Source organism: Mauremys mutica, chromosome 5, assembly GCF_020497125.1.
Source record: "Mauremys mutica isolate MM-2020 ecotype Southern chromosome 5, ASM2049712v1, whole genome shotgun sequence".
NCBI lineage: Eukaryota > Metazoa > Chordata > Testudines > Geoemydidae > Mauremys > Mauremys mutica.
This window is the reverse complement of record NC_059076.1, coordinates 73,228,508-73,253,481: the sequence shown is the minus strand read 5'-3', so window position 1 is coordinate 73,253,481 and position 24,974 is coordinate 73,228,508. Positions and strand designations below refer to the sequence as shown.

Genomic DNA, 24,974 nt, shown 5'->3' with positions numbered 1-24,974 from the left:
CCCACCTGGGCAATCTCCACACGCAGGGCCTGTGGTCGGTCCAGGAGCTCACACTGCACATCAACGTTCGCGAGCTACGCGCCATCCGCCTGGCCTGTCGCACCTTCTGCGCCCGCCTCCAAGGTCGTTGTGTGACAGTATTCACGGACAACACCACCGCGATGTTCTACGTGAACAAGCAAGGCGGAGCCCGCTCCTCCCCCCTCTGCAAGGAGGCGATGCTCCTGTGGGACTTCTGCGTGACCCACTCAATTCACCTGGAAGCATCCTTTCTTCCGGGAGTGCAGAACACGCTGGCCGACCGTCTCAGCAGGTCGTTCCTCTCCCACGAGTGGTCTCTCCGTCCAGATGTCGTCCACACTATCTTCCGGAGGTGGGGGTTTCCCCAAGTAGACCTCTTCGCCTCCAAAGAGAACAGGAAGTGCCACCGGTTTTGCTCATTCCAAGGTCGCTCCCCAGGCTCCCTGACGGACGCCTTCCTTTATCACTGGACGGATCGCCTCCTCTACGCCTTCCCTCCGTTCCCGCTCGTGCACCGAGTGCTCCTGAAGCTTCGGAGGGACAGAGCCCACATCATTCTAGTGGCGCCAGCCTGGCCGAGGCAGCACTGGTACACCCTGCTGCTCGAGCTCTCCGTTCGGGAGCCCATCCCCCTGCCATTGTGGCCGGACCTCATCACCCAGGACTTCGGCAGACTCCACCATCCGAACCTGCAATCCCTCCATCTTACAGCTTGGTACCTGAGTGGCTGACCCACGCGGAGAGGGGCTGTTCTGCAGCGGTTCAACAGGTCCTGCTCGAGAGCAGAAAACCTTCCACTCGCTCCATTTACCTGGCGAAGTGGAAGAGGTTTGCACTCTGGTGTGATCACCGAGGTCTTAATCCATTCCTGGTACCGGTCCCTACCATCCTGGACTACCTCTGGCACCTTAAAGAGCAAGGTCTGGCGGTCTCCTCCTTGAGGGTTCATCTAGCAGCGGTATCCGCCTTTCGTCCCTCCGTGGAAGGTCGGTCCATCTTCTCGAACCAGATGGTTTCCCGTTTCCTCAAGGGCCTGGACCGCTTGTACCCGCCAGTGCGGCGCCCTGCCCCGACCTGGGACTTGAACCTCGTGTTGGCCAAACTAATGGGTCCTCCGTTCGAGCCTCTGGCCACGTGCTCCCTGCTCTACCTCTCGTGGAAGACGGCCTTCCTTGTTGCCATTACTTCAGCGAGGCGAGTTTCTGAGCTTCGCGCTCTAACGGTTGCTCCGCCATACACGATCTTCCATGGGGACAAGGTACAGCTGCGCCCTCATCCGGCCTTTCTCCCGAAGGTGGTGTCAGCATTCCATCTCAATCAGGAGATCTTCCTCCCGGTGTTCTTTCCGAAGCCGCATGCCTCGCCTCGGGAACAGCAGCTACATACGCTCGACGTCCGTAGGGCGCTCGCCTTCTACATTGAGCGGACTAAGTCCTTCCGGCGTTCGCCCCAGCTGTTCGTCGCGGTGGCTGACCGCATGAAGGGAGATGCGATATCCTCCCAGCGGATTTCCTCCTGGGTCACTGCGTGTATCCGGACCTGCTACGAGCTGGCTCGTGTACCACCAGGCCGTGTCACTGCACACTCGACGAGGGCACACGCCTCATCTCTGGCCTTCCTGGCCAACGTCCCAATCCAGGACATCTGTCGAGCGGCCACCTGGTCTTCGGTGCACACCTTCGCCTCCCACTACGCGTTGGTGCAGCAGTCTCGAGACGACGCAGCCTTCGGCTCTGCGGTATTACACTCCGCCACGTCTCACTCCGACCCCACCGCCTAGGTTTGGCTTGGGAATCACCTAACTGGAATGCATTGGAGCAATCACTCGAAGAAGAAAAGACGGTTACTCACCTGTAGTAACTGTTGTTCTTCGAGATGTGTTGCTCCAATCCATTCCAGACCCGCCCTCCTTCCCCACTGTCGGAGTAGCCGGCAAGAAGGAACTGAGGAGCGGACGGGCCGGCTGGGGTATATATTTAGCGCCATAGCGGCGCCACTCTAGGGGGCGCCCAGCCGGCCCGCCGGGGTTGCTAGGGAAAAAAGTTCCGAGATGCTGTGCACGCGCGGCGCGCACACCTAACTGGAATGGATTGGAGCAACACATCTCGAAGAACAACAGTTACTACAGGTGAGTAACCGTCTTTTCTTACTTGTCTGGCGGGTGAGGAGGCTAAGGAACATGGTGAGGGGGGAGGGTGGTTATACAGGGGCTTCAGCGGCACTCTGTGATCCTGCTGCCGTTCCTGAAGCTCCACCATACGCCGGAGCATGTCAGTTTGATCACGCAGCAGCCCCAGAGTTGCATCCCGCCACCGCTGATCTTCCTGCCGCCACCTCTCATCTCGAGCATCTCTCCTCTCATCTCGAGCGTCTCTCCTGTCCTCACGTTCGTCCCTCCTATCCTCACGTTGGTCCCTCCTGTCCTCACAGTCACTGGCATCTTTCCTGTAGTTTGCTACCACGTCCTTCCACTCATTCAGATGAGCTCTTTCATTGTGGGTCACTTCCATGATTTCCGAAAACATTTCTTCTCGCGTCTTTTTTTTCCGCCGCCTTATCTGAGATAGCCTTCAGGACGGAGTAGGGATGCTTGAAAAATTTGCAGCTGCATGAGGGAGGGAAAAAAGGGAGAGAAGTATTTAAAAAGATACGTTTTAGAGAAAAATGGTCATACTCTTTCATGGTGAACAACACTATTCACCTTACATAGCACATGTGTTTTCACTACAAGGTCGCATTTTGCATCTTAATATTGAGTGCCTGCGGCTTTGGTGTTACAGATCACAGACGCAGGTCTGGGCATCAGAATTCTGCTTGCATGCGGCCATGGTAAGCCATTGTCTTTCAGCTTCTGCAGCCAGCGCCCTCCTTTCCCAAATAGCAAGCAAAGCCCATTGAGTGCTGCTTCTTTCCTGTTAACGTGCAGCAGCAGAAACCACCCCGTGGCTGGTATCATGGAAGATCACTGCTAAACACCCCCCTTTCCACCACCCCCACCGCATGGCTGGTAGCAGGAAAGATCCCTGCTAGCCAAACGCGGAAAAGCTCAGCGCCAATCAGTTCCCCCCTTCCCCCCGCTTGGCTACCTGTAGGGAAGGATTTCTTTTAAAGCAACAGGCAAACAGCCCAGTAGGAATGGCCATCTCTGTCCCCTTACTTAAATTCCTGAATTTCAGCCAGGTTACCATGAACGATATCACTCTCCTGAGGATAACACAGCGAGATAAAGAACGGATGTCTCTTGAATGCCAGCAATCACCGGGACCATATGCAGCTAGGCTTTGTCATGCAATGATACCAGATTACTTGCTACATGCATGGCATGGTCAAGTGTCCTATCATGGAGGACGGAATAAAGCAGCGCTGCCCAGAAACCTTCTGCAAAGTCTTTTGGAGTACCTCCAGGAGAGCTTCATGGAGATGTCCCTGGAGGATTTCCGCTCCATCCCCAGACATGTTAACAGACTTTTCCAGTAACTGTACTGGCCGCGAATGCATCCCAAGTCCTCAGGCCAAATTAATCATTAAAAAATGCTTGCTTTTAAACCATGTCTTATATTTACAAGGTACACTCACCAGAGGTCCCTTCCATGGCTTCATTGTCTGGGATAGTTGCTTGGGAGGGCTGGGAGTGTAATTCCATCAGGGTGAGAAAAAGCTCCTGGCTGTTGGGGAGAATGGAGTGCTGTGTGCTCTCTACAAGCTCGTCCTCATCTTCCCCATCCACAGAATCCTCAGCCATGGCTGCGATTACCACCCCCACCTCGGAATCCACGGACAGGGGTGGGGTAGTGGTGGCAGACCCCCCTAGAATTGCATGCAGCTCAGCGTAGAAGCGGCATGTTTTCAGCCCTGCCCCGGACCTTCCGTTTGCTTCTTTGGTTTTCTGGTAGGCTTGTCTGAGCTCTTTAACTTTCACACGGCACTGTACTGAGTCCCTGGTGTGGCCTCTCTGCATCATGGCCTTGGAAATTTTTTCAAATGTTTTTTCATTTCGTCTTTTGGAACGGAGTTCTGTTATCATGGAATCCTCTCCCCATACAGCGATCAGATCCAGTACCTCCCGTGCGGTCCATGCTGGAGCTCTTTTTCAATTCTCAGGAGACTGCATTGTTACCTGTGCTGATGAGTTCTGCATGGTCATCTGTGCTGATGAGCTCTCCACGCTGGCCAAAAGGAAATGAAATTCAAAAGTTCGCGGGGCTTTTCCTGTCTACCTGGCCAGTGCATCTGAGTTCAGATGGCTTTCCAGAGCGGTCACAATGGTGCACTGTGGGATAGTGTAATTAAATTTTCTTGTAGTTCAACATATATCCAATATCTGCAGAAGGTAAAATCCTTATTATTGAAATAATGTCATTATAGACCTTTTTATTTTTTTTTTAAAAAGACACACAGATAAGAAATGTTTTTATCCTTCACTTCAAAGGACAAAGTTCAGTTTTTAAATTGCCTCATTGAGGTTTGCAAGTAGATCTAGCTGTATGACCACATACATATGAATAAATTATAAGAAATAAAAAGTTAGATTAAAGGCAACATGTTGATTTACTTTGGCTGTGGGAGGATAAAACTTAATAGTTCTGCTTTCTTTTTTTCACAAATAGAGTTCTATGTCAAAATGTTATATTTAATCTTATTTTTTCTTTAAAGTGCATTTTATTAGTGTGATTTCAAAGGATTAGAGATTAGAAAATGTATTGTTACCCATTAATTACTGCAATAATTTCTGCCACTATAGTTAAGCGTCTCTCATTTTTTAATTATTATTTTTATTTACAGGTTTAGCGGGCAATACAAATGTTGGTTGAGGCCAAAATGTATCATTGAAGATTTCATTCTTGCAATCACTTTGTTTGCACAATATGAAATTAAAAAATAAAAACACCGAGAAGTGCAAAAACTCTAGGCTAATTTAAAGCAAATAGTTTAGTACACCCTTCTCTGTAACTCAACAACTTTTTAAAAAAATGAAAATGGAAGCTTGATCATAATGTTAGCCATAGACCCCATCCTTTTCCCACTGAAGTCAGTGGGTGTTTGGCAACTGACTTCAGTGGAAGAAGCAGGATTGGGTCTCGTGTGGGTTTTTTGGGGGCAGTGGTGAGTGTGTGCTATTTTTAAAGAAGGAGCTTGAAAGCAAGGAAGTAGTCATTTTTCAGAAGAATTGTTAAGTGTGTGGATTTTCTACTCATAGTCTCTACCATCACTGACATAATAGAATGTAACAGTTTAGAAAAGGCCATCATAGTATGTCTGGTGTTTTTAGCATGTGGACTTGCTGCATGGACTCTGTCACCACTGTGACCTAATAGAACATAACATCTCAGAAGAACAGTCTCAGGTAAATGAGCCACAAATCTAAAAGCCTCTTGATACATTTGTAGAAAAGATAGAGTAGAGTGGTTATAGTGTATTTTGTACCACAAATGATCTGGTGGACTCATTATATTCTTATGCATCAAGAATCCTCCTCCTCTTTAAGGACCTAATCCTGTGAAATGCTGAATGCCTCAACTCCTGTTGAATTCAGTGAGTATTGATGGACCCTCAGCACCTTGCAGGTCTAAGATCTGTCTAGATCTGCCTTCCAACCTGTGGAGGCTCTCAGATCAACTGTACTGTTCAATGAGGAGTAGTTACAGATCTGGTTTCAAAGCTGAGATGTTTATTGAAGTATCTGTGTGTAAAACATTCATACTTTTTTTAAATGGGGAAAATGTTCTCTTCTCTCTTTTGCAGAATTCAGACAGCAAAGAAAATTTTTTCCTTTTGGCCAGATACCAAGGATTGGAAGCTTTCATCCAAAATAGGATTTTTTTTCTGATAGTCATGATCAAAGAGGAGGGGGTTATCATCCAAACTGTTCAGAAATTTTAACTATTAGTGTGTGCTTCAACACTAATAATGATACTTATAAACTAAAAGAATTGGATACTTTTGAAACACCTTCTAAAGGTGTCAAGGTTCCTCCCCCACTCTGAACTTTAGGGTACAGATGTGGGGACCTGCATGGACACTTCTAAGCTTAATTACTAGCTTAGATCTGGTAACACTGCCACCATCCAGAAATTTCAGTGTCTGCATCACTTTCTGTCCCCCCCCAAAACCTTCCCCTCCCTGGGCAGCCTTGAGAGGCTTTTTCACCAAGTTCCTGGTGAACACCGATCCAACCCCTTGGATCTTAACACAAGGAGAATTTAACCATCCCCCGTCCCTTCCCCCACCAATTCCTGGTGAGTCCAGATCCAATCCCCTTGGATCTTAACACAAGGAAAAAATCAATCAGGTTCTTAAAAAGAAAGCTTTTAATTAAAGAAAGAAAGGTAAAAATTATCTCTGTAAAATCAGGATGGAAAATACTTTACAGGGTAATCAGATTCCTATAGCCCCAGAGGAACCCCCTCTAGTCTTAGGTTCAAAGTTACAGCAAACAGAGGTAAAATCCTCTCAGCAAAAAGGAACATTTACAAGTTGAGAAAACAAAAATAAGACTAACACGCCTTGTCTGGCTATTACTTACAAGTTTGAAACATGAGAGACTGATTCAGAAAGATTTGGAGAGCCTGGATTGATGTCTGGTCCCTCTTAGTCACAAGAGTGAACAACCCCCAAACAAAGAGCACAAACAAAAGACTTCCCTCCACCAAGATTTGAAAGTATCTTGTCCCCTTATTGGTCTTCTGGTCAGGTGTCAGCCAGGTTTACTGAGCTTCTTAACCCTTTACAGGTAAAAGAGACATTAACCCTTAACTATCTGTTTATGACAAAAGGTTTCTTTTAAATTTATTACTATTATAACTTTAATATGTTAAAATGAATATTCTGATTTAAAAAGACAAAAGCAAGGAAATTCTGAGCTAATGTAGAGCATTTAGGTTGATAAGTGTATTTTATTATGATGGATGTTTTTCTTCTGTACAGTAGTATTAGTTAAGATTCATGTCTGTCTTTCCATTACAAAATGGAAGAGTTTTATGTGGTTGTGGGTACATTAGTAGTCTGTCAGCATTAGCTAGTGATGGTTTTAGTACACATATTTGACTAATCGCAGATAACTGTTATAAAAGGTGATTGAATTATCTGGAAGAATATCTGGAGTTGTGTTCAAGTAACATTTATACAGAGGCACTTGAAGCTTGCATTGGCTGTAGACAGAATTATGAAAAACCAAAATATGCTTCATCCTACACATCTGGAAAAGCTTTTATTCTAACTGGTTAATGCTCTGTTCACAAAAGCAATTTAAACTTAAGTTATTTTTACTAGCACAAGACAGTTTAATTGCGTCCTCACAATGTTCTCTCTCCATTTTGAGGGGAGAGGTGCGTTGTACTACAGTATCTCAGCAGTTAAAATGTCAGTGTGCCCAAATAATTCCATTGAAAAAGTCAGCTACAAGTGATATGTTAATAAACTATTTCCTTAGTGACGTAGGCACCAAAAAATTAGGCAAGAAAAGAGCATGTGTTTAATAATCCCAGATGAAAGCTTGAAGCACATAAAAAATATAGATGCAAGAAGCATTGAAGAAATCATCTTGCCAAGTCTGGCCTCTTCTACACAAAGCTAGTCATTTAATAATCATATGTGGAAATTTTAAATTTAATTTGGTTAAATTAATGTCTAAGACTTTAAGTTTTGGACAAAATGTTTGATTTCTTTCAGGTAATCTGATGTATTTGAACAATTAAAGCTGTAATTTGTAGATGATTAATGAGAAGTATGGAATTGTATGCATGAGTGGTTTGAGAAGGAAGAATGTTGTAATACTCTGCATTTTTGTAGTTTAGATTTGTATTTATAGTAAAAAGGCAAGATGAGTAGAATCATAGACTTTAAGGTCAGAAACGGCCATTATGATTGTCTAGTCTGACCTCCTGCACAAAGCAGGCCACAGAATCTCACCCACCCACTCCTGTATCAAATCCCTAAACTTTGTCTGAGCTATTGCAGTCCTCAAATCGTGGTGTAAAGACTTCAAGGTGCAGAGAATCCACCAGCAAGTGACCCGTGCCCCACACTGCAGAGGAAGGTGAAAAACCCCCAGGGCCTCTGCTAATCTGCCCTGGAGGAAAATTCTTTCCCGACGCCAAATATGGCAATCAGCTAAACCCCGAGCATGTGGGCAAGACTCACCAGCCAGACACCGAGGAAAGAATTCTCTGTAGTAACTCAGATCCTACCCCATCTAACATCTCATCAGAGGCAATTGGGCATATTTACCGCTAATAGTTAAAAACCAGTTAATTGCCAAAATTAGGCTATCCCATCAAACAATCCCCTCCATAAATTTATCAAGCTTATTCTTGAAGCCAGATATGTCTTTTGCCCCCACTGCTCCCGTTGGTAGGCTGTTCCAGAACTTCACTCCTCTGATGGTTAGAAACCTTTGTCTAATTTCAAGTCTAAACTTCCTGATGGCCAGTTTATATCCATTTGTTCTTGTGTCCATATTGGTACTAAGCTTAAATAATTCCTCTCCCTCCCTGGTATTTATTCCTCTGATATATTTATAGAGAGCAATCATATCTCCCCTCAGCCTTCTTTGGGTTAGGCTAAACAAGCCAAGCTCTTTGAGTCTCCTTTCATAAGACAGGTTTTCCATTCCACGGATCATCCTAGTAGCCCTTCTCTGTACCTGTTCCAGTTAGATTCCATCCTTCTTAAACATGGGAGACCAGAACTGCACACAGTATTCCAGATGAGGTCTCACCAGTGCCTTGTATAATGGTACTAACACCTCCTTATCTCTACTGGAAATACCTCGCCTGATGCATCCCAAGACTGCATTAACTTTTTTCACGGCCATATCACATTGGCGGCTCATAGTCATCCTGTGATCAACCAATACTCTGAGATCCTTTTCCTTCTCTGTTACTTCCAACTGATGCGTCCCCAGCTTATAACAAAAATTCTTGTTCTTAATCCCTCAGTGCATGACACTGCACTTTTCACTATTAAATTTCATCCTACTAGTATTACTCCAATTTACAAGGTCATCCAGATCTTCCTGTATGATATCCTGATCCTTCTCTGTATTGGCAATACCTCCCAGCTTTGTGTCATCCGCAAACTTTATTAGCACATTCCCACTTTTTGTGCTGAGGTCAGTAATAAAAAGATTAAATAAGATTGGTCCCAAAACCGATCCACGAGGAACTCCACTAGTGACCTCCCTCCAGCCTGACAGTTCGCCTTTCAGTATGACCCGTTGTAGTCTCCCCTTTAACCAGTTCCTTATCCATCTTTAGATTTTCATATTGATTCCCATCTTTTCCAAGTAAGCTAATAATTCCCCATATGTGGAACCATATCAAATGCCTTACTGGAATTGAGGTAAATTAGATCCACTGCGTTTCCTTTGTCTAAAAAATCTGTTACCTTCTCAAAGAAGGCGATCAGGTTGGTTTGGCATGATCTACCTTTTGTAAAATCATGTTGTATTTTATCCCAATTACCATTGACCTCAATGTCCTTAACTACCATATATACTCGTTCATTAGCCCGTTCATTTATAATCTGATCCCCCAAGATGGTTAGGTAAAAATCGCAAAAACTGTATGACCCTTTCATAAGGCGACACTATATTTCAGGAGTTGTCAAACTTTGGCTCCTGGCCCGTCAGGGTACGCCACTGGCAGGTCGGGACGTTTTGTTTACTTGGAATGTCTGCAGGCATGGAGCTCCTCAGCTCCCTGTGGCCACGGTTCGCCGTTCTCAGCCAATGGTTAAACTGCCTGAGCCATCTGTTGATCATCATAATCTTGTCACACCTCTGTTGTCCTTCTCTAGGAACAGGCAGAATCGCACTCAAGATCACTTGAGCCTCGATCTTCTTAAGCATCTTCCCCAGCCTAGCATAGTCTCCCTTGTTACGTTCCAGTGAGAATGTAGCTGTATCATTTGTTCCCACAGGAAGGACAATCTGGATTCTTTCCTGCTCCCGTTAGGATCCTCTTCAGCCTCAGGTCCACATCCTGTATCTTAGCACCCGGCAGACAGCACACCCTTCTCTTCTCTGGATCAGTTCTGGTTACAGGCCTGTCTGTTCTTCTTAGTAAGGAGTCCCCAATCACGTAGACTTGCCTTTTCCTCGTGATGGTGCGATTCTCCAGTCTATCCCCTGTTCTGTCTGGCTGAAAATCCTCTCAATTCCTATTCTCCCTTACAATCCTCCGCAACCCATCCCGTATCCTCCTGGGGCTCATAGTTGGTGGTGTTATCTCCATTGACTCTTCCCCTCTTCCTATAGGACTAGCTGCTCTTCTCTTCTTCCTTGCCCTCTCACCTTCAGTGACCACCTGCCATGCCCCTTCTTCATTTTCCAACTCTGCAAACCTGTTCCTGAGCTCTATTTCTCCTTCACTAGCCATTATCTCTGTGCATGGCACTGGTAAGACTGAGGCTGGAATACTGCATCTAGTTCTGGTGTTCACATTTTAAAAAGGACATTGAAAAACTGGAGAGGGTACACAGAAGAGCCCCCAAAATTATTTAAGGGCTGGAGAAAATGCCTTACAGTGAGAGATATAAAGAACTCATTAATCATATCAAAAAGAAGATTGAGGAGTGACTCACTTACAATGAATTAATACCTTCATAGAATGTAAATACTGAGTTATAACAGGCTCTCCACTTTAGCAGAGAAATGCGTGACAAGAACCAGTGGCTAGAAAGTGAAGCCAGACACATTCAATTCAGCAATAAAGGACATTTTTAACAGTATCAGAGGGGTAGCCGTGTTAGTCTGGTTCTGTAGAAGCAGCAAAGAATCCTGTGGCACCTTATAGACTAACAGACGTTTTGCAGCATGAGCTTTCGTGGGTGAATACCCACGTCTTGCATCCGAAGAAGTGGGTATTCAGCCACGAAAGCTCGTGCTGCAAAACGTCTGTTAGTCTATAAGGTGCCACAGGATTCTTTGCTATTTTTAACAGTGAGGCTGTTTAACCATTGGCTCAAACTGCAAAGGGAAGTGGTGCAGTCTTCATATCAAGACTGGGTGTCTTTCTGGAAGAGATTCTTTAGCCAAATGCAAGTTACTGGATTCAGGAAGGGGTGGGGGTAAACTGGGTGAGATTTAATGGCTTGTCATATACAGATTAGATGATCTAATGGTCCTTCCTTGCCTTAAACTCTGTAAAGTATACAGGAGATTGACAACACTCAAGAAATTTTTTATATAATACTGAATAATGTTAGAACAGTCCATAGTTATGGATAAGTGGATTATATCCCCTCCCAAAATAGTGTAAATACCTTTTGTTAGTATGCTAATTACAAAGAATATTTTTTTTACCTCTGGAATGCTAATGGGCAAAGTCACACCTTTGACTTGAAAGATACTCAAAGTAAAACAAGGAGGGGAGAAACTGCAAGAGGGAAAAGTGAGCCATTGACAGTAGAGCTGGGCTTCTGAGAGGCTGCAGTGTTCAGGAGAGATGGCAAAAGCACCTTAGGGACTTAAGTATCAGAGGGGTAGCCGTCTTAGTCTGGATCTGTAAAAAGCGACAGAGCGCATGTGGGTATTCATCCACGAAAGCTTATGCTCCAATACGTCTGTTAGTCTATAAGGTGCCACAGGACTCTTTGTCGCTTCTTAGGGACTTAGATTACCATCTGCATTCTTAGATCTAAGTGCATACTTGATTAAAGTACTGATTTATAAATTTGTGTTTTATTTAGATAAAGCTGTTACCCAATTTACCTTATCTATTTTTATTTTAATATAATATTCTTTTTTCTAATAAATCTTGTTTTTAATTAAAATCCATTTGATCTTTTACTATTTTGAGGAAATTCACACAGCCAGTTCAGAAATAAACAAGCTTTCTTGCTCTGAAGAGAGGTACTAAAATAGGATGTGGAGCTTAAGCCCATTTAGGAGTCCTGGTCACAGGCATGGACCAAGGGGTACTTTCTCATGAGGTAGAGTTCATGTCTATGATGGTATTGGCACAACTCATGGGTAAATCTTAAACTTAGAGGAGTTTAAGGTAGCACTGCTCAGTTCTGTTTTTGAGGGAGATCCCAAAAACTTTGGTAGAATCAGTAGTTCAGAGAGGAGGATAAAGAGCCTTCAACTTTTAGTCCTTAACCTGTATTAGCTTCAGTCTCTCATTGTCTTGCATCACAGGTGGGTAGTAGAATTAAATACTTTTTTTCCAAATTAGAAATCAGTACTTCAAACAAGTGGTTTTTCTCAAACAAATTCTGTTCTGTCCACTCACTATTAATGTCAGAATGATAATTAATCCTCTGCTTCCTAGAAAATTCAAAGGCAAAAGGTGCAAATGCTAGAATTTGTCAATGAGAATTTATAGAATTTATGAAGAGTAGTCAGAAAAATTAAAGGTGCACAAAATCTGTTTGGGCATCTTCCTTCCAATGCAGGGTCAGAATGTTTCCTTCAGAAAATTTTCTAGTCCTTAGTTCATTCTAGTCATAAGTCATTTTATTCAAGCCATTTCATTATCTGACAAGAACAGGTTTTAGAACAGGTCTGAATACAGTGATGGTACCTTTTCTTAAAGTTTCAGAGTTCACTTACTTCTAGTGAGAAACATTTTATTGCTTCACAGAAAGTGTTGAGCGCACTGGGATGTTCTATTTTTCAGCCTTCTGTAAAATTAAATATCTAAATACAAAATATTTTAATTAGTCATGTGGATGGAAAAGCTTTCTTAGATGTTACAAGTTCTTTGTAATATTGAAACTTCACAGTTCCATTTTTTCTTAAAATTGTCAGATTATCACTACATTTCGAGATTAATCTAAAACTCTGAATGAGTAAAGACTTACTAATGGGCCATATAAACACAAGCATATTGAGTATGCTCTGTGCATCCTGAAATATTAACATTTTTAGGACCATACCTTTTAGGAAAGCTAATGAACTCACTATACATCCTTCCAGCAAGCAAACGGGGGGTAAGGGGTGATATCTGTTTATATGGTCCAGGGAATTCTCCTCCCCCACCCCAAAAAAAAAGTTTATGGCACAAAGGTCATAACTTTAATAAATAAAAAACAATGTAAACAAATGAAGGTGGGAAAGAGTTTTTGCAGAAAATTGTGACTGTAGCTGCTCCACCTTATCATGAGCCACAGTCTGTTCTGATTGGCAGACACCCATGTCAAAAGAGCTATCCAGATAGCGATGCTATCTGGCCACCCAGGAAACGACATGCAGTTTGAACCAAAAGCCCTATTCCATCAGCATCAAGATGGAGATACATTCCAGGCCATCTCTGCTAGTGAGTCTTTCAATCCCCACTCTACACCGAATCCCACAGTTCTGAGAGAGAAGTACCTCTCCCTACCTTCTGTCCAAACTCAAACAGCAATTAAATTTCCATTCTTCAAAATCAGCATTCACCAGGAGCTGTTTGATTGGCATCCCACCACGCACCCAGCCTTCTGCTATTACTGAAATCAAATAATATGAGTAAGTTAAATACTGTAACCAATATAGGTAAATGCACACCATTCAAAAGGAACAAATTTGGGCAATCATAAGTAATATTTGAATGCTCCAGAATGTCCCCCTTGTAATTGACAGTGTACTTCCAGACTCCTCAGTCAACACCTCTCCTAGATCTATCAGTCTCCAGTGCTGAGGAGGGTCCCTTCTAAATCGCACTACAAGTTTTTGTTTGACCAAACCACCCTGGCTACAGGAGTGTGTACCCAAAGTATGTTCAATCATGTTTCATCTTAAGAGGACATTCAGTGCTAAGGGAACACCTTTGAAAGGGTAAAAGACTCTATTAGGGTGAGTAACCTGTTTCTCTCTTTGTTTCATAGTTACGCACAAGCTGTAATAACCTTTTCCAAGAAAAAACAGACTGTTAATTAAACCATTTCATCATGCTGCGCTTGACCAGAACCTACAGCACTCAAGTGTCATTTGTTAGGGTTACAAACTTTTTTCTGTTGTATGAACAAGTACAAGAAAATATAAGTACATCTGGCTTTGTGAACAAGTTAATACAGATTAAGTGTGATGGATCATATTTTAACTGCCTATTGCAACAGGAAAAATGATGCTTTTAGTTGATTCTCCAGTTCAGTGTCTCATTTGTGCCTTGGTCACAGCCAAGAAGAAGAGAGTTGCCCCCTTCATCCTTATTTCTGTGTACAGTTTGAGAATAAAAATGTATTAAATATTTCTTGAACAGAGTGTACAGATTGGTAAATATAATTTTGGAGCTTCTGAATGCAACAGTGACCTATATTTCAGATGTAATTTATTTTATGAAGAGAACATCGAACTCTTTGCTGGCACAAGGTGAAGGGGGAAAGGAAAACCTTTAGGAGAACTTGTCTGACAAAATGCTAAAAATGACAAGAACTGCCTTCTGCAGTGAGAGAACTTGTTTGTGTAAAGGAGGAAGTACTTGTCCAGATGATGTTGAAAGACTGAAATACCATATTATAATTAATGTCTACTATTTTGTGGCTATTTAAGTGCAGTATGAGGCTGTCTGTCTAATCAAAGAAGAAAATCCCAGATGAAAGTATCTGTAAACAGAGAAATTTAATCTGTGTTAGAACTGCATACTAATTGTTTGTTCTTTTTAAAAATTCATCTTCTTTCAGGAGTACTACAAACATAGCTGGTGAAAAACTGTTTAACTGTAGTTAAAATAGCTTCTAGTTTTGGTGGCAGTGTGGATCTCTTCTGTTTACATAATTAGCCAGTTACAAAAAATGTCAGGAATTGAAATGAACTGTAGGATCAGTATTTATGTAAGCAGTGCAAACTGAGCAGGCTGTCTCAGGAACTAAGCTTTTGTGATTTTTCTATAACAGGAACAGACAACAAGCCCTTCTCTTGAATGTAAGCTTCCTTTTTCACATCACTTTTTACCCTTGTTCAGATGTGACACTGAAAATCTTATTTGGAAACAAGTAAAATTTGAAAGGAAGTAAGAAAAGTTTTGTAACACTTCTGTTCAGATGTGTTCTGCAGTACCTACCTCTGCTTTATCTACCCACTCTGCACATCTCCCCTGCTAAGACCTGTGCTACAGCATTACAAAGATGAGAAAAATTAAGTGACATGACTGAAGTATTTTGAACTAACTGTTATGGTAAAACATAAACATCATGATCCAGTTGAGACTATTGGACAGGCCAGAAATAGGCAACATATTTAAGAAAAATATAAAAGCTAGATTCTGCCAGCCTTAATGGGGTTGAGTGGTACGTTGAAATCACTGGAATTGTTCATGGAGTAAGGTACTAATCAACATAAGATGAACAGAATCTGGTTTAAAGGAAGTATTACTTTACTGAGAGAATGGTGAAGAGATGCAAGTTACTACAAGTTGAGGTAGTGGAGTATTGTAATATTAATGTATTTAATCAAGATTACTATTTGGATTTTAATAAATTAATGGGCTATCAATCAGGTTTTTTACTTGGAAGTATTTTGACAATCCTTCCTGGAGGTCAAGAAAGCATTTTTTTGCTGATCATTCATTTTGTTAATCCAAACTTCTGATTTTTTTAAAGTAGTGTTTTTGCCTTCTTGCATAAAATTAACAAACCTTTTCCTCTTAAAAACTGATTATTAAAAAGGCTACGCTTTGAAAGTGTTACAGGATAGTGATGGCTGAGTTGTCGTCATCTCATATGACATATCAGACATGAGGAGCCCATGGCATGCTCTGAGCCCTATACAGTTAAGTTGTGTTCTCACACACTAATATCCCCAGGCTCAGTTATGCCCTTTTGAGTAGTGCAAGAAAGATTTATTAGAATGACTGCAATGTAGTATACTGTTTCAATATACAGTACCAGATCTGAGTCTGCTTTAGCAGCTTCCCACAGACGGATTATCTTAGCCTAGAAATGAAGTAATGGTTTTACAGCCTGGCTGACCTTTGTGTAAGGTGCAAATTTGAACTTTCTGCACAAGGAAAAAACATCAGTATAACACTCTTCTGTGTTCATCTATTCTTTTGTTATAATGAGTGCACAGGAATGTATATTTGAGGGGAAATACGTAATTCAGTCAGAATTAGTTGCCTTTTTAAAAGGCCAACCAGCTGCTTGAAGTAGAATACCATAAAATGTGTTCAAACAAAATTTTATTTCAAGCAGTCTCTCACTTTGAAGCATAGGGAGTTCAAAGAACAAGAAATAGTAAATATCAAATAGAGCGTGTCATTTATTCTGTGTGCATAGAGTATGTAAATTTATGTATAAAGTAAGGAGAGCTAAAATTTGCAACTTTTCCTCTCCACAATAGGCAAGTGGGTTTTTCTAGCTCTGTACATCACTGTAATGTTAACTTTGTTCCAAGAGGACTCCAAGGGAATGAAGACAATCCCACCCCACAGCCATGTCTCCATGCAGATGTCTCGTGAGGAAAGACTGGGACTTCCCTGAGTATCACTACCAAGCTCCTGTAACTCCCAGTGTCAGGCATGGGTCCCAGAAAAAGGCATGTTCCTGGATCCCAAACTAGAATTAGCAAGAGCTTTCCTTCTATTTTTCTAGTTAACCCCCTCTTAACCTGGCGGCCTGGCAAAGAACTTACATATACCCCCTTACCCCCAAGATCAGTGATTTTGTGAGCAATGTTTGTCACAGCTAAGGGCAGCTGCACCTGTATTTTCCCTCAGTGATCCAGCAAGGGGACCCACTCTCAGGCTTCCAGCTCCCCAACTGTTGCTTCTCCTGGGTGGAGACACAAATCTCTCTTCTTTCTGACTAGGGTATCTCCCAGCTGAACAGTTTCCTGCTTTTACTGTGTATTTCCCAGCAAAGACAATCTGCCTAAACAGATGTGCTTCTCTTCTCTTCAGAGACTGATAACAGAGTGATTGCTACAGATATAAGTTACCATGCAACACTTCCTATGCACATCTCCTTTATTCTTAAGGTAAAAAGCATGACAGAGAAAACATTAAAAACAATAAAAGAACCTGCACTTATTCTAATAAGCTTACCAGTCATCACCCCACACTAGGGGTTTCTTTATGGTTACCAGTTCATCAGAGCTTCAACTCAGAGCAAGCACACAGTCTTAAGAGGCCCCAGTAGCCATGTCCTTGCAATCCTCCCCGAAGGATTGTGGCTGTCCATGGACTTGTCCATTTGCTGGATCAGGAAGAAGACCACGAATCAGTCTAAACTCAGGCTTTGTATCCGAAAATCTTGTCTTTGTGGGTCTCTGAACAATCCAGTTTGAACTAGTATACGCATATCTCCCCCAGGGGGCTTCAGTGGCTGATAACTGATCCTGCATTCCCCCTTCCCTACTAGAGGAGGTACATACAATTCCATAACAACACACATACAATTGTATTTGTAATAGACTCTACTCCAAAGGTATAAACCCTAATGCAGTAAGGTTGAACTTGACTCATTAGCTAAGGCCCTATCACATTCAGGGTTCATTCTGGTTAATTTCTCACCTATAGGATTTGAAAATTAGTCAATTTCACATTTTTAGATCTTTACATGTGAAATTTCATGGGGTTGTAACCATGAGGGTCCTGACCTAAAAGCGTTTTTGGTTTTTTTTTTTGGCAGGGGCGGGGGGGTTTCCAAAGCTATTGTGGGGGGTCGAGGCATTGCCACCCTCATTTCTGTGCTACCTTCAGAGCCGGGCTCTGAAGGCAGCAGCCCCGGAGCTTCCTGCAGCTGCAGGAGGTTCCCAGAGATGCTTCCCCTGCATGGCCACACTCAGAGAGATCAGACCCGCTTCTAGGTAACTACTCTGGCAGCAGGGTGCTCCCAGCAGCGGGGATGGGGACTGGAAGGGGGAGGAGATCAGACCCACCTCCACCTCTGGCAACATGCTGGGGTTGCAGGAAGCTCCATGACTGGGCAGCAGCCCCGGAGCTTCCTGCAGCTGGGCTAGGTACTTGAAGGTGGGTCTGATTTCCCCCCCTACCCCCCCGAAAGCAGTTGTGCAGAGGAAGACTAAGTCCTGGCCATCCCAGGCTGGAGGGGACTAGCAGCTGGAGCTGGGTGCACAGTAGGAGCCCCAGGCTGGGGCACCCCTATTTCTGGCCCTCCCATCTCCTCCAATAGCTAGATTTCACAGGAGGAGGTCTGATTTCATCATCCGTGACATGTTTTTCATGGCTGTGATTTTTGGTAGGACCCTATCAATAACTGATCTTAATTCTGTGAAGTTTGTTCAGTATATTTTGGGATATGGTCAGTCTGTCACAATATTGTTATACTAGTGTAAGGGGCAGGAACTGCAACTGGTCATTAATAAAATAGCAAAAATGACTCTGCCCACAGTAAAGAAATGGAGGAGACTTTTCTTCAAGTTATTGAAATCTCAGCAGTTATTTTATAACACAGTTTGGTTTTAAAAAGCAAATTCAGACAAGAACAATTTTTTTTTGCAAGTTGACAATATCCCTTTAATTTTGGTTGTTGCAGGCTTTTGAGGGGAATAAATTAACTTTCAAAGACAATGGAAAATAAAATATATAATGCTTAAGCTACTGTAGATAAAATTTTGTCCTGTCATCCTTGATAGTGTTCCTTGGAATACTGCCACCTCCTCTTCTGTAGGCCTCTCTGCTAGGGTTGCCAATCCTCCAGGATTGTCCTGGAGTCTCCAGGAATTAAGGATTAATCTTTAATTAAAGATTATGTCATGTGATGAAATCTTCAGGAATTCATCCAAGCAAAGTTGGCAACCCTACTCCCTGCCTCCTCTCTTGCCCCACTCTCAGCAGCAGCAAGTTAGAGAGACTAAAGAGACCTTTTTTTCACAAGACTCAGACCAATTCACTGCCTTGTTCAAAGACTTCCAGTGGCTTCCTTTTACTTTTTGCATCATGTTCAAACTTTTTTTTAAAGCTCTGTGAGAGTTTGCTCATGGTTGTATCTCCTCTCATGTCTTCCTTCTCCTCCTGTTTCTCACTTGAATCTACCTAAGCTTCCACCCTACCCACACCTTTGATTTCTTCTGCCACTCTGATCTTTGCCCTTTTTCCGTACATTTTCTTACACCTGGAACTTACTCTGTCTCCTTTCATGCATGGAGTAAACTCTAGCTCTTTCAAATCACTTCTTACAAAATGCATTTTTATGAAGTTTATCAGTGGTAATCTGCCAAAGAAATCTATGCGCAGAAACACCATCTTCTCTCCTATCCAGGGCCGGCTCTAGGCACCAGCGGGCCAAGCACCCGCTTGGGGCGGCATCCTCCTATCAGCCATCCTTCTTTAAGCTACAGACCCCATGGTCCCATGAGTACCTTGGTAAAATAGGCAAGACACCACTCTATCCCACTCACCCTCCCACTATAAATAGAATTAAATAAATCTGCTTTGTTTATGGATATTATCAGCCCATCTGCCCTATTAACTGAACAGTGCCATCAGTAGTTACCATCTGCATAGATGGACCTAGAATCATAGAATATCAGGGTTGGAAGGGACCTCAGGAGGCCATCTAGTCCAACCCCAACTAAATCATCCCAGCCAGGGTTTTGTCGAGCTGGGCCTTAAAAACCTCTGTGGATGGAGATTCCACCACCTCTTTAGGTAACCCATTCCAGTGCTTCACCACCCTCCTAGTGAAATAGGAGGTTTGATTCTTAAGCCTTCATGTAGCAAATTCTGAAGTGCCTTCAGATGCCTTCATATCCTTAATGGCTAACTTTTACATCCAAAACACCTTTGGGCCACAGGTTTTTTCATAATTGCATTTGGCAAACTTTGACTATGTCTGCACTAGGCACACTTTACCAGTGTGCTATATCAGCAAAGCACTCCTAGTGTGGCACAGTTATTCTGGCAAAGCTATGCTTTGTACCAGTATATTAAACCTCCTCCCATGAGCAAAACAGTAAAAACTCAGTAATGTTGGTAAAACTGCATCTATGTTAGGGGCTTCTGCTAACACAGCTATGTTGGCATGGGATCCTACCTCTTCACACCCCCTAGACTGACATTCCCTGTCTGAGTCCAGCCAGGGAGAAATAGTAGCAAGACTTTTCCATGCATACCAGATGCAGCAGAGGCAAACAGAACAAACAGTTTGGCAAACTGATATCCTAGCTACACTGCGGATATCACATCTGTAAGTCAGGACAGGGAGAATTGACCTCACAACTTCAGACCATGATTTCCCCCATTAAAATGCATCCTTGACTCTGAAATCAGTTCCTTTTATCTGCAGGGAGAAAATCTGTCCTTCTGTTATGCTCAGGGAACCCCTAGATATCCTATGTCATTGAGTTCCTCTGATGCTATCAAGAGCCAAGTTAACTGATAGTGTGTGTGGCAATCAGTTCTGTAATGTCATCTAGCCACAGGAATCCATCGATGCTGACGCCTGTCATGTGATGAGAGAATTTAACTTTTGTAACCCTGTACCATGTCAGGTGATGGCGGCCAAGAAATAGCATTACATTTAAATATAGTGGTATAAGTTGTCAAATGCAGTGGTATACAGGAACACAAACAGAGAGAAATTTTATAATTTACCTTGAAGAATTAGGTTAGGTGGAACTAGAATCCCATCAGCCCTACACAGAAATTTTAACCAGCAATCATTGAGACTTTTCTTTTTCTGAACTGAATAATAATAAACATTGCCTGATTTTCAAAGATAGCGGTCAGCTACAGTTTTCCTTGATTGGAGCTGCAGGAGCTCTCAGCTCCTTTAAAAAACTGGCCAATGGGGTTGGTTTTTATTTGTTTATTTCTTATGCTGCCTCCTACTTTTTTCTAAACTAGGCTTCCCACAAATGACTGACTGTTGTGTACCATTTGAGAATTTCAATAGCCATACAGATACGAATTTTGATTAAATTAACCTAGAGCTTCAAACCAGGTCTCACCTGATTTACAATTATTTTTTCATGAAGACAAGTAGTCTCCATTTTCTAGTCATTTTTTTCTGTACTTGCTAATAGAGTTTCTTCTGTTAAACACAGTTACTGTAATCAAAAGTTGTGTCCAAAGAAATTTGCACTCCTTAAGACTCCTACACATTTCTGTAGAACTGGTTAAAAACATGGGGAAAATATTCACAAACCTTTCATGACTTTTCCCCACTCTTTGCCAAATTTTTGTTTGGGGATCATTGGCCAGGAATGGGGAACTGCGGCCAATGGGAGCTTCGGGGGAGGTACCTGCATGCAAGGGCAGCACGCAGAGCCCTTTGCGCCCTTCCCTCTCCCCGTAGGGGCCGCAGGGACATGGTGGCAGCCGCTTCTGGGAGCAGCGTGAGGCCAGGGCAGGCAGGGAGCCAGCCTTAGCCCCACTGCACGCTAAGGTAAGCGTGGAGCCACTCCAGGTAAGCGACGCCGTGCTGGAGCCCGCACCCTGAAGCCCTCCTGTACCCCAACCTCCTGCCCTGAGCCCCTCCCACACCCCAACCCTCTCCTGCACCTCAACCTCCTGCCCTGAGCCCCCGCCGCACCCAGCATCCTCTTGCGCCCCAACCCTTTGCCTTGAGGCCCCTCTTACACCCAGCACCCTTCCTGTACCCTGAGCCCCTTCCTGCACACCGCACTCCGTCCCGCACCCTGTCCCACACCCCTCACTCCTGCACCCCTGCCCCAGCCCTACATTCATGGCCCTGCATGCAATTTCCCCACCCAGATGTGCCCCTCGGGTCAAAATTTTTTCCCACCCCTGAGCTAGAGACAAAGTTTCAGGTTTACCTGAGCAAGATAGTGTGGATAGGAAGGAGTCACTAAGGCCGGGTCTATGCTAGAAAAGGTTTGCTGGCATAGCTGTACTGGTATAGCAATACTGGTAAAACCTCCTACTGTAGACACAGTTTATACCAGAAATATACTGCTTTTGCCAGTATGGCTTATTTTGCTTCCCCAAGTGAAACAATCTATACTGGCAAAACCAGTTTTATATTGTTATAACTGCACCTACACTGGGGATTTTGCCCATATAGAAATGCCATAAAAATCACACCTCTAATTATTATACTGACAAAGTTTTGAGTATAGCTTGCTTTAAGGTTATGAAAGGAACATACAATTGCCAATTATCAATTTTAAAATGGTAGCGAAGAGTAAAGGTAAAGATAAGGTGACTTAAGAAAGATGGGGTAAATAGAAACTGGAAAATCTGTGAACCTGTAGGGTCTATAGACAAATCATATGAGGTTGGAGAGGTAGCCTCTGCCAGAGAGGTTTTACTATTCAAGATTTTATACTTAATCAATCTCTCTCTCTCAGACAATACATAACAAATGCAAATAGCATATGATAAGAGTCTTTTTATGATGTCGTAAAGTTGCTGTTTGTATTTATGTATTGTCTTAGATTACTTTTTTTTCCCTTTGCTTTAAAGGCTTGGGTACATGTAATGTCCATTTTACTGTCTTGGTTAAAAATAATTAAAATAGTTTGTATAATATAAACAATAGCATAGAAATTCAGATATTGTTATTTTAAAAAAACCTGAGGCAATAACCGTAAGAAACCTGTATTAGGTACAGTATCTTAAAAAAAAAATTAAAATGCATTTAAGACTGTTTTCATTGTTGCTGATGGGGTAAATGTCAGCTGCAAACGTATGGGTAGACTGCAGAGAGTTTTCTTCTTAAGCCCTCCTTTCATGTTTAGCCAAGTGAAAGACTCAGTGAAATGCAAACTCTGTCTCAGCAGATCTTCAGAGCTCTGTAGTCTGATGAACAACCTCTGAGAGTTTAGAGGGAAGGCAGCAGTTGGTAAAGGTTGTTAAAGGCAAAGGCCAAAAAGGCCTCAGCCGTGACTTGGATCTCAGATCATCCAAATGAGAGGAATCTCGATATAGTGTCCTGGAGGGCCGTTGATATCTTATACTCAAAGGAATAGTGCTGTGCAATCAAAATCAATTGTTCTGACTTTATCCTTCAGATGTTACAGAAGGAAAAGGCATTTGCTTTATTACTCTTCCGAGTCGTTTAACCATTTATCCTTAATCGCTGACTGTTTAGTGAGAACAAGAACTTAGTTCATTGAACTTTGTTCTTTTTGAAAGTATAGAGTAGAATCCATTTTATCCAATGTGGGAAACCACCTTTTGAGAAACTTGACTTACAAACTGGGTCCACTAAGTCTTTGAGTTTCATTGAAAAGGAACATCATACAAAAAACATAGCCAGATGTTTGATTGCAGATTAATTTGCATTAGCCTTTATAGTATATGATTCATAGCTCCAATATCCTGAGCAATCAATTAAATAATGTTAAATTAATGAGTCAGTTACAATTACGAAGACATGATTTCAGCACAACCACTGTTGAGTGGGGGGGCAGAGGGGGGAGGAGAGGAATATTTGCCATTTGCCATCATTGGAGGTTTTTAAGAACAGGTTAACAAACACCTGTCAGGTCTAGGTCTGCAGGGTCCTCCCTCAGCACAGTGGAAAGGATTAGATGACCTCTCAAGGCCCCTTGCAGCCCTTCAGTTCTATAAGTCTATGAAATTCAAAAAGATTTTGGTGTGGCTTCAGGTTAGTGACAGTTTTTTCAGATAAGTGCATGCAGGCTTTCCACATTTTTTTGCATTAACTCAATAATGCTGAAATACAATTAAGTCTGAAATATCCTTTATTATACTATGCATGCCAGTGAATTTGTGATTTTGTCTGTTCAAATGGATTTTGCCCTGAAAAAAGTGTCTTGTTACAAAATCATGCTTTTAAAAACTCTTAATGTATAGAATGAACACATATCAAACTCATAATTGCTGTGTGAATTCAACCAAGAGAAGAAGAAGAAAATCCAGCTGCAGGGTAACAAATGTAATGTTAAATGTTCTGCTTTAGTGCTGGACAGATTCACATTAGTTGCCTGCAAACAAAAATACTTGCTTTATTTATTTTGTAAAATTTTGGCCAAATTATGTTTCTGTGAGTCTTTTAAAACTCATTATTATTTCTAATCTTCAGAGTACTTGCTGTTAATGACTCTGATTCACTGCAAGCTGCTTTAGTGCTGAATTCTTGCAAAAAAAAATTTGTATATTAACCATACTTTTTGGTGAGGGATAAGTTACATTTTTCACTCAAACTCATTATGCTAGAACATTTAACTCTTTAACTTAGCATACTGAAATTCTGTTAGAATCAGTAGTGTGAAAATTGGCCATGGTTTTATTGTAGATATTATATAATAAAGCACAATTTATTTCTTTTCATCTATCAATCTCAAAACACTTTTCAAATGTTTGGACAGCATTATCACACCTATTTACAGATAAAATAATAATTTTAGTATTTTTCTTCTTTAGGGTATACCTCAGTTACCATGTGCCAAAGCATTGTATACCTATGAGGGAAAAGAACCTGGAGATCTTAAATTCAATAAGGGTGACATCATCATTTTACGTCGGCAAGTAGATGAAAATTGGTACCACGGAGAAGTCAATGGGTTCCATGGCTTTTTTCCTACCAACTTCGTTCAGATTATTAAACCTTTACCTCAACCTCCGCCTCAGTGCAAAGCACTTTATGACTTTGAAGTGAAAGACAAGGAAGCAGACAAAGACTGTTTGCCATTTTCAAAGGTAAAAACATGTAGAAATGACTTAAAAAAGAAAGGATGTTGTTTGAATAATTATTCATTGACTTAGAATATCTTATATTGTTTCTGTTCTAAAAGTCTTGCCCTATACATTCTTCAATAGCTCTGATATGTTAAGAAGCCAAGGATATGCAAGTTCACAGGGCATTTCTTCAATATATACCACTTCTTTTTCTCATTTAAACCAGACACTGTTTCCCTTCTCAGGATTTCACAATTGAAATTGAAAGCGCATATTTTTTAACTGCTTTAATATGCATTCTGAATTTGAGAGAGTCTGAATTGTGAATTTAAAGCATTCCCAGTCCAGAGGAAACTTTCACTTATTTTTAGTTGTCAGAGTTCATACTAATTGTCAAGTTTTCATTTAATCCCAGGACATTTTTAATACTAACAGCGAGCTTTGTGTCACTACATAAGAATA

The 24,974-nt window shown here is 42.2% G+C and overlaps 1 protein-coding gene across 1 annotated transcript in view; it reads left to right on the top strand.

Annotated features, from left to right (window-relative positions):
* SH3RF1 (SH3 domain containing ring finger 1) overlaps nt 1-24,974 on the top strand; it is a 145,238-nt gene that overhangs the window by 47,335 nt on the left and 72,929 nt on the right. Inside the window, exon 3 of the mRNA XM_045019844.1 lies at nt 24,258-24,533. Within this exon, the coding sequence (XP_044875779.1) occupies nt 24,258-24,533 (276 nt within the window). The remainder of the gene's footprint in view (nt 1-24,257; nt 24,534-24,974) is intronic.